The 10,687-nt window shown below is 48.6% G+C and overlaps 1 protein-coding gene across 1 annotated transcript in view; it reads left to right on the forward strand.

Moving 5' to 3' along the window:
• Positions 1-8,833, forward strand: part of TSHZ2 (teashirt zinc finger homeobox 2) — a 168,129-nt gene extending 159,296 nt beyond the window's left edge. The window contains exon 2 of the mRNA XM_066587694.1: positions 3,218-8,833. Within this exon, the coding sequence (XP_066443791.1) occupies positions 3,218-6,264 (3,047 nt within the window). The 3' untranslated portion in view covers positions 6,265-8,833. The remainder of the gene's footprint in view (positions 1-3,217) is intronic.
• The last annotated feature ends 1,854 nt before the right edge of the window (positions 8,834-10,687 follow it).

Raw genomic sequence — 10,687 nt, forward strand, 5'->3', positions numbered from 1 at the left:
GGGCACTATTACTGTGAGGGGTCACTGAAGGGCACTATTACTGTGAGGGGGTCACTGAGGGGCACTATTACTATGAGGGGGTCACCGAAGGGGACTATTAGTGTGAGGGGTCACTGAGGGGTACTATTACTGTGAGGGGGTCACTGAAGGGCACTATTACTGTGAGGGGGGTCACTGAAGGGCACTATTACTGTGAGGGGGGTCACTGAAGGGCACTATTACTGTGAGGGGGTCACTGAAGGGCACTATTACTGTGAGGGGGTCACTGAGGGGCACTATTACTATGAGGGGGTCACTGAGGGGCACTATTACTATGAGGGGTCACTGAGGGCCACTATTACTGTGAGGAGGTCACTGAGGAGCACTATTACTGTGAGGGGGTCACTGAGGGGCACTATTACTGTGAGGAGGTCACTGAGGGGCACTATTACTGTGAGGGGTCACTGAAGGGCACTATTACTGTGAGGGGGTCACTGAGGAGCACTATTACTGTGAGGAGGTCACTGAGGGGCACTATTACTGTAAGGTGGTCACTGAGGGGCACTATTACTGTGAGGAGGTCACTGAGGAGCACTATTACTGTGAGGAGGTCACTGAAGGGCACTATTACTGTGAGGAGGTCACTGAAGGGCACTATTACTGTGAGGAGGTCACTGAAGGGCACTATTACTGTGAGGAGGTCACTGAAGGGCACTATTACTGTGAGGAGGTCACTGAAGGGCACTATTACTGTGAGGAGGTCACTGAGGGGCACTATTACTGTGAGGGGTCACTGAAGGGCACTATTACTGTGAGGAGGTCACTGAAGGGCACTATTACTGTGAGGAGGTCACTGAGGGGCACTATTACTGTGAGGGGCACTGAGGAGCACTATTACTGTGAGGAGGTCACTGAAGGGCACTATTACTGTGAGGAGGTCACTGAGGGGCACTATTACTGTGAGGAGGTCACTGAGGAGCACTATTACTGTGAGGGGCACTGAGGAGCACTATTACTGTGAGGAGGTCACTGAAGGGCACTATTACTGTGAGGAGGTCACTGAGGAGCACTATTACTGTGAGGAGGTCACTGAAGGGCACTATTACTGTGAGGAGGTCACTGAGGAGCACTATTACTGTGAGGAGGTCACTGAGGGGCACTATTACTGTGAGGAGGTCACTGAGGGGCACTATTACTGTGAGGGGGTAACTGAGGGGCACTATTACTGTGAGGGGGTAACTGAGGGGCACTATTACTGTGAGGAGGTAACTGAGGGGCACTATTACTGTGAGGGGTCACTGAGGGGCACTATTACTGTGAGGGGGTCACTGAGGGACATTATTACTGTGAGGGGTCACTGAGGGGCATTATTACTGTGAGGGGTCACTGAGGGGCATTATTACTGTGAGGGGGTCACTGAGGGGCATTATTACTGTGAGGGGGTCGCTGTATGTGCAGGCTGAAATCAGCAGTGGATGCGCCCCGTAGTCTTCCCGATGACCATCGATCATACGCTTGCACATCCCTTTGAGGCCCGACCAGATGTCTTTGTTGCCCTTGACAACCAATCAGAATGCAGCTTTCTGACGCTGTTGTGGTAAAGTGAAAGCTGCTCTCTGATTGGTTGCCGTGGGCGACAAGATCTTCCTGTCAGACACTACAGATGTCCCCTAATGGTTCCTTCCCGCACATCCCTGTCAGTCCTTGTTTATTACAGCACTATAATGACCATGGCAGCCAATCACTGGACCCGATGGTGACGTCGGGGATCTATCCGCGCCGCCGTGTGTATTCAGTCCCTGGCAGCTTGTGATGTACAAAAGCCTTGTGCGCGCCTCTGTTCGCCGCCTCCGTTCGCCGCCCTCCGGCATCGCAGTCTACAACCTCCCCAAGGCGGCTGTGAAATATTGATGAATTTGCTGCTTTTGTGGCGTTCTGTGATAACTAAACATTTGTCTGATGTAAGCCGAGCGGAAATGAATCTCCGGCGCGACTTCAAAGCACGCAAAACGCCTTCTCCTCCGCAATGTTCAAACGTAACCAGAGAAAAGGCCGCTCGCTCTGGGATCCACCTGCCGCGCCGGGATAAATGGCGCAGCTCCGTTATTAGTGGTTCTGCTCCCATCTTCAGGTGGTTTGTCGCTACGTGAAATCTCTGCGAAGGCCTCCGTGATGCTGAGCTTCGGGGTGTAATTATACAGCTCAGCTAAGGCCTCTCTGGTATCTCGGAACGGTTGTGAATATTCAGGGCGTCCATGGGGCGCGATTTGGAATTCGTGGGGTATGGACGGGTTTTTTGTATTCGCGCATGGGCTGTGGCCTACATCACCAGCCTTCTATGTGTATCCATAGTATGGAGCCATGGGGTCCGGTGCCGCATGCGGCGGAGCCCTGTCCAACGGCGCTGGTCTATAGCAGCATGACTGCTGCAAAACTGTGCAGCTCTTGGCCACCACAGTGGGTTTGGTTGCATCGTGTGGCTTCACCCTGACTGTAGCGCCAAAGTCATTCTTGTATTCGTGTTTTTATTGGCACCAACTGCTCCTTATTATAAGCCAAAAATGTTCTTTTAAAGGACGGATCTTGGAGGAACCTGTGAACTAATGGAAGCCATATCTGCACATGCAAATGGGGACCATAAAATACATGGACTGGCCGAGTCCCCAGATCTGCTCTCCCTTTTGGAATTCCCTCTCTGATGGTCTTATACCCTTAAAAGACAAGTGGGCAAGGCCTGTCCTCATGGGACAACCTCTATGACAGTCTATTTCAGCAGCAGCTATGCCCTTAGATGCTCCATAAAGCTCAGCTGGAACTCTGCAGTAACCTTAAGATGGGTCTTAAAGGGATTATCTGGATAGGAAAAAATAAATAAAACCAGCTCCGAGCGGTGCACAAACATAAGGCCTTACCTACCTCACCCTTTCCCCGTCTCTCCTATAACAATGGTGCCTGGTTCCTTGATGCTTTTCAGCTCCTGCTGCAGCAACATCGATGCCTGACATCGAGCTGTGACCTCTGCAGTTAACTACAGGCCAAAGTGAGCCAATGATTGGCTGTAGCGGTCATGTGTCTGTTGGCTGCAGCGGTCATGTGTTGGTGAAGTCATCGCTGCAGAGGGGAGTGAGGAGCAGCAGGGGACCAAGCTCTGGCATAACCCCTTTGAAGAAATGTGATATAACATTGAACTGATGGTAAAGGAATCCAGGACTGACTTTGTATGTTCTTCTATCTACAGGTTATTTCCAAGATGGAGAAGAGGATTTGAAGGATGACAGCGTCAAGGATGACGAGGAGGAGGACGATGACAGCAACTCCACCGCTCCGCTCCAGGACGGCTCCTACTCTCCCACAGATGAGGAACAAGAGGTAGCTGGTGACCTCAAGAGGAGCCTCAGTTTCCAGAATTCCCCAGGGAGTCTCATATGCAATCAAGATGGGGAAAGCGAGTCCTTGTTGAGCGACGCCAGCGATCAGGCGGCAGATGTAAAAAGCGTATCTTCTAAAGATGCTCAGGACCAAAAAACAGACCTGCACCCCCGGCTCCAGCCAGAGGCGCACGACACTATGAATAAAATGAAGATGGCCTATGCCAACATCTTGTCTGATTCTTACTGGACAAATTTAGGACTAAGTCTTAAGGTGCCTCCAGCCGAGCGGAAGCCTTGTGAAAGTCGTAATGGAGCCAGTAAAGGCGAATTTGATTGGCATCAGGATGCTCTCTCCAAAAGTTTACAGCAAAACATACCCTCAAAATCCGTTTCCAAACCAAACCTCTTCAGTTCTGTTCAGTTGTACCGTCAGAACACCAAAATGTACGGCACCGTCTTCACGGGAGCCAGCAGGTTTCGTTGCAGGCAGTGCAGTGCCGCCTACGACACCTTGGTGGAGCTAACTGTGCACATGAACGAGACGGGCCATTATCAAGATAATAACCATAAAAAAGACAAGCACAGACCCGCAAATTATTCCAAGTCCCGAAAAAGGGCGTTTCAGGACATAGACAAGGAGGATGCCCAGAAAGTTTTAAAGTGCATGTTTTGCGGAGACTCGTTTGATTCTCTCCAAGATCTAAGTGTCCACATGATAAAAACAAAGCATTACCAAAAAGTGCCTTTGAAGGAGCCTATCCCAAGCATCTCATCCAAAATGGTCTCTGCAAAAAAACGTGTATTTGAAGTGACGCGACCGTGCTCACCAGATTCGACCACCGGTTCCTTTGTGGATCACTGCTCCACACCGAAGAACTCCAGCTCACAGCTGTCCTCCAACAACCGGTATGGCTACCAGAATGGCGCCAGCTATACTTGGCAGTTCGAAGCTTGTAAATCTCAAATTCTCAAGTGCATGGAATGCGGAAGTTCACACGACACTTTGCAGCAACTCACGACGCACATGATGGTCACTGGACATTTCTTGAAAGTTACCAATTCAGCCTCAAAGAAAGGTAAGCAGTTGGTCTTAGACCCTCTTGCTGTAGAAAAGATGCAATCGCTCTCAGACTCGCCTTCGAGCGACAGCCAGTCAAAGCCATCAGCGAGTTCTCCATCTGGAGGATCAACCTCCGAAATCCTGACCAGTAAAGAATGTAAAGTGGAAGACAGCAACAAAGAAGAGAAAATGGACACCAATGACGAACACGAAGACGATCTAGAAAAGCCCTTGGATCCAACACTCAAGTACCAGTATCTAAGGGAAGAAGACTTGGAAGACGGCTCAAAAGAAGGTGGAGATATCTTGAAATCTCTAGAGAACACTGTAACCTCGGCTATTAACAAAGCCCAAAATGGAACCCCAAGCTGGAGTGCCTACCCCAGCATCCATGCCGCATATCAACTCTCAGATGTCATGAAACCTTCAGTTTCCCTCAGTTCTCAAGTAATGCAAATGAGACCTACCTTCTCTAACAAATTTAGGCCAATCGCTCCCAAATGCAAATCTGCACCTCTTTCCTCAAACAGCCCCCCTGAACCTCAGTCTACACAAGTCAAGGAGGAGTCGGAGGACACAGAGTCTGAAAGAGAATCAACAAAAGAGACCAGTAAGACAGAGAGGACGCAAGCAGATAAAAGTGAGGATTCACCGAAAACGGAAGACTTCTCCGAGTCGTCAAGAAAAGAGGCGTGCTCCCCAAAAGATGAAGAGAAAACTAAGCAAAGCTGTGAAAAGGAGAAGCCCAAATTCCTGGAACCCACCGAGTCGCCACTTGGACGAGAAGAATGTTCTTCACTACGAAGTTCAGCAAATCATTCCCCTGATATTCCGTGCGTAAATCCTCTCAGCGCTCTACAGTCTGTACTAAATAATCACTTGGGAAAAGCTTCAGAGTCGATAAGACCGGCGTCCAACTCAAGCTCCACAAGCCTAATTTCCATGTTTCAGAAGTCTCCGACGAGACGGGTAGAAAAAACAGCCGTATGTCTGACGCCACCAAAACCCGCCAGCCGTTATTTATTCGATGCCATTGATCAACCGATAGATCTGACCAAGTCTAAAACTAAGAAGGTGGAGTCCTCCAAGGCTCAGTCGTGTACGTCTCCGCCTCAGAAACACGCTCTGTCCGACATCGCCGATATGGTCAAGATACTCCCTAAAGCTACCACCCCAAAGCACGTGGCTTCTTCCAGAATGGCCTCCATGAAACTAGAGATGGATTCCAGGCGCTTTGAAGAAGTCTCCACGGAGGTTTCATCACTACATAAGAGAAAGGGAAGACAATCCAACTGGAACCCTCAGCATCTCCTCATCCTACAAGCTCAGTTTGCATCAAGTCTCTTTCAGACGTCAGAAGGGAAATATTTGTTATCGGACCTTGGTCCGCAAGAACGCATGCAGATTTCAAAATTTACTGGACTTTCAATGACGACCATCAGCCACTGGTTGGCCAATGTAAAATATCAGCTACGGAAGACCGGTGGGACAAAATTTCTGAAAAACATGGACAAGGGCCACCCGGTCTTTTATTGCAGTGACTGTGCATCTCAGTTTCGAACCCCCATGAGCTACATCAACCACCTGGAGACCCATCTGGGGTTTCAGATGAAAGATATGAACAGGCTGGCAGTGGAGCAGCAAACCAAGGTAGAGAAGGAGATCTCCAGGATAGCCGTACAGAGGTCACCCCAGCCGGTGGCCGCAGAAGAAGACACAGACTCTAAATTTAAGTGTAAATTGTGTTGTCGGACATTTGCCAGCAAGCACGCGGTTAAACTGCACCTCAGCAAAACACACAGCAAATCCCCGGAACACCATTCACAGTTTGTCGCCGAGGTGGACGAGGAGTAGCTTGTAAATTCTTCATTTGGTTTTGTTTTGCAGACTGTACAGTTTCTGGCTCCCGCAGAACGGCGCGTTTCATAGAAGTAGTGAAGCCATTGAGATGTGACCATGTATATACTGTCTGCACCCTTGTTGGGTGGGTCGTCTCCCATCACATTTCCCAGGAAGCTGCTGCTATATTGTCCTCTGTGGGACCGCATCACTCCTAATTTTAGTTCCAACCTTTGTCCGTAGATGACGAGAAACCAAAACGCTACAGATTATAATCTGTGTAATTAAAGGGGAAGTATCACTAGTGGTCCGATAGCTGCCTGATGCCACAAGGACTCTCATCACTGGGTCGTTCCGTCTCCTTTTGCTTTTCGAGTATGATCACGTTGGCCCAGCGTTTTACTGTCACTTTAGAGGCTTCTCCGGGGAGATGGGGAGATATATTTATTGCTAAAGTGGGGTTCTAGGTATTCTAAAAAGGGTTCTAGAGTTTCGTGCTCCAGCTTTGCAAATTACCTTTAGTCAATTTCGGCCACGACCCCACACAGCCATAGGGTGATCGATCTGGAAGAGGAGTGTACATATAGGGTCCATATACGGTATCACTGCCACCTCCCTAAAGAGTATCTTCATGCCTGATCACCAGTTAACACACAGAACCAATCTACAGCAATGTACTGATCCAGAGTTGTGTAATCCAGAGTTACGTTCACTATTCAGCAGCTCCAGAGCTGGAATCTCTTAGCATTCCTCGCTTGTTCATTGTCTGCCCCCAAGTTTGCTGATTATTTCCACCGACAATCAGCAGAATAGTGAGTGCAGCTCTGGAGTAATGATACAGCAGTGCCAGCTCTGAAGAAGACCTGACACCAGGAGAGCCCTTTATCTAGAAGGTTGAATACATCCATAGAATGGTAGAGCTGGAAGGGACCTCCAGGGTCATGGGGTCCTCAGGGGTCATGGGGTCCTCAGGGGTCATCGGGTCTGACCCCCGGCTCAGTGCAGGATGACTAAGTTATTCTAGACAAATGTCTGTCCACCCTGCATGTTATGGGTGATTCCCGTTGAGTCTCCAAGAGGAGCAGCTCACCTCCGGGGTCAGTCAGTGGGTGCTACTGTAGTAAGTTTGCGTTATTACATCATGAATGGAGCAGCTGATAGACACGTTCCCCACGGGCCGCCGTCCGCTCTGCAGCGCAAGGACGCAACGGAGGAGCAGAAGACTTCAAACTGTTGCTGCCCGTTCGTATGTTCTGACCAGTGGGATCCGGCTGCATGAAGTTAAGGACCCCACATGTGACCCACCGCAGTCAGATAACTCACCCGTATGGCAGGCAGTGATGTGGGGTTAAAGCGTCGCAATAAACTGATTTATTCACCATTCCAGCATCTTGCCAGTTTTAAACATGCATCACAATCCAGATCTATTATAGCCCGGTCCGGTCTAATGGGTCCCCTAGCCCTGTATGCTCAGTAGTAGTCATCGTGGATCACCTATGCTGACCACCCCGTTATCAGCCCCCATCTAGTGGCACGTTGGGCTCCTTCGGTCTTCAGATCTGCAGAAATTCCTCCTGGCATAGATTTCACTAAATGATTAAATCGTTCTGCAGGAATCTCGGCCCCTGCGGACAGGAAGCTTCCTGTAGCTTGCTGCAGATTAGATGGAGGTGCTGACATGTTCTGACCGGCTGACAGGTAGGGGTCAGCGATTCATGCTGCTTGCGCCAAATTCTGACCTCCCATCAGCAGGATCGCGCCATTCTCTGTATACTCTCCACACCGTTACATGAGAAACCCCCGCGGGGGGGGGGGGGGGGTCGCAATCGTGAGAGGGCCGGGGGTCTAATAAAAGAGTTGGGGGACTCTACTAAAGGGGATATTCAGTGTCTATACCACACAATATACAGGGGATGCATTCATTGTCAGCTGTAGCTCTATGGACTAATAACCACATTTTGGCGCCATTATCCGTTAACACTTTGGTAACGGCCCTAACTGGAATGTGCAGCCCGGCAATTATTGAGAAAACAAGTGCGCTAACGGCCGTGCCATAGCACCCACAGGCCGGGCCTAGTCAGCGAGTTCAGTTGGTGCAGAGTCACATGGCCAACAGATCCGTAGGAATCCATTGAGTCACATTTCACGTAGCGGGAGTTACACATTTCTGCAGCTTACTGCGGTCGCACGCCCGTGGCAGCGAATGGCGGACAGTACAAGCGCTCCGACTTTCCCCTATTGCTGCTATTATAGTGCAAATCAATCAGGGATAGTTTGCAGAGTTGAAACAATAATTGTGCAACATGAGCGAAGCTACAAGAACAAGCTGATTCCAGATCCGAGCTGCAGATCCCACATTCCACCACAAGGGGGAGTCTCGCTGCTCTATATTTACTTGTAAAACTGGTTCATAAAACTGATTCTGTTTGACGTCGGCGCCCAAACTTCAGTGATTTCCCCCATGTAGCGCTCTTTCCATGTTCCCTCATTGCCGGTTGAGGCCTGCGGCGGTTCAGCCGGCGCTCTTACTGTATATATTGTCATTTTGCAGAGGGGAGAAGCACAAGCGATCCGGGGGGGCGGGGGGGGGGGGCGGTTATTTGCCTCGTTTATGAAGCGTCCGCTCGCAGCGGCTCTGGTTTTCTACGGGACGGTCACTTGCTACAGATCACTGATTTGCATAATGTAACTTATATCAAATGTTCTATGATACGTTGTTTAAGGCGAACACTTACCCTTACGTTTGTAATATATAAAGCTGTAACGATTCATATTTAAGCAGGTTATAATGATTACAAAAATGAATATTACTGTTCAGCTAATTAAACCGTTATTTTTTAATGATTGACGACTTTGATGTCCGGTTATTCCTGGGTGTAAGTTTCACGAAGCCTCCCAATATGGCGATGATCACGCCGCATCCCGAGCCTCATATACATAGAGTGTGTGCAGAAAACTGAAATCTAAGGTATACGAAGGCCCAAGAGAGTCCTATAGACGCATACGGGCCGCCTCTCACACCAGCAATGCAGCTATTTGAACGAGCCCTTATTTCAGGTTCAATTTCCTCAAAACAGGGAGGCCGTACTATCTGTACTTACATCATTTACAGAGAGAGACAGGGGGGTAGTACTATCTATACTTACATCATTTACAGAGAGACAGGGAGGCAGTACTATCTGTACTTACATCATTTACGGAGAGACAGGGAGGCAGTACTATCTGTACCTACATCCTTTACAGAGAGAGACAGGGAGACAGTAGCATCTGTACCTACATCATTTACAAAAGGAGACAGGGAGTCAATACTATCTGTACTTACATCATTTACAGAGAGAGAGAGAGACAGGGAAACAGTACTATCTTTACCTACATAATGACAGTGAGGCAGTGCTATCTGTATCATTCTTTTTCAGAAGGAGACAGGGAAGTAGCACTATTCTTACCTACATCTACAGGGAGACCGTACTATCTGTATTATTTACAGAAAGAGACTAGGATACAGTACTTTCAGTAGCAACATATTCTAGAGATAAAGGTCAGGAGACAGTATTATCTGGTTGTACATAAGTTACAGAGGTAAAGACCGGGATGCCGTACTATCTGGCGCAAGATATTATATAGGAAGAGACAGGGAAACAGTACTATATTTATTTACAGGAAGAGACCAGGAGGCAGTACTATCTGAATGTACATAATTTACAGCAGATACCAGGATGCAGTACTATATCATTTTACAAGAAGAGACCAGATTGCAGTACTATATCAGTTTACAGGAAGAGACCAGGAGGCAGTGCTATCTGTATCTACATCATTTACAGGTAAAGACTAGGATACAGTACTTTAAGTAGCAACATATTATAAAGGTAGAGACAGTATTATCTGTACGTACATAATTTACAGGGAGGCAGTACTAACTGTATATCATACAGGTAGAGCACAGGATGCAGTACTATATCATTTTACAAGAAGAGACCAGGATGCAGTACTATGTGTAGGTACATAATTTACAGAGAGGCAGTACTATCTGTAGAACAGTTATGACAGTATCGGGAGGCTGATTCATGAGTATGAGGTAGAGTGCAATCTGGCTACAAGGCGAGACACTGGGGGCAGTGATGCCTCATAGCATTACTTTGTAGCACACGGACCATGTGACCCATTGGGTGCAGCGCTGGCTTCTGTAGGGGCTGGTAGGACAACTAGCTATCATGCACTGTGGAATGATCAGTTTGGACAACCAAATCCTAAATTGCCGCCCCCTGGTGGTCAGTTATTGCAGGGGTCTTGCTGGTGCCCACCCCCCTCCTTCCCCGTAAAGGCCCTGAGGAAGCTACGAAGTTTCCATGCTCAGGTAGGTTTGTCTCAGTCGGTTTCATCCGGCAGTTCCCTGAAGAGACGCATCATCCATACCGGACAGGAAGACTCCATATGGGAA

This window comes from Eleutherodactylus coqui, chromosome 13, assembly GCF_035609145.1.
Source record: "Eleutherodactylus coqui strain aEleCoq1 chromosome 13, aEleCoq1.hap1, whole genome shotgun sequence".
Taxonomy (NCBI): Eukaryota; Metazoa; Chordata; class Amphibia; order Anura; family Eleutherodactylidae; genus Eleutherodactylus; species Eleutherodactylus coqui.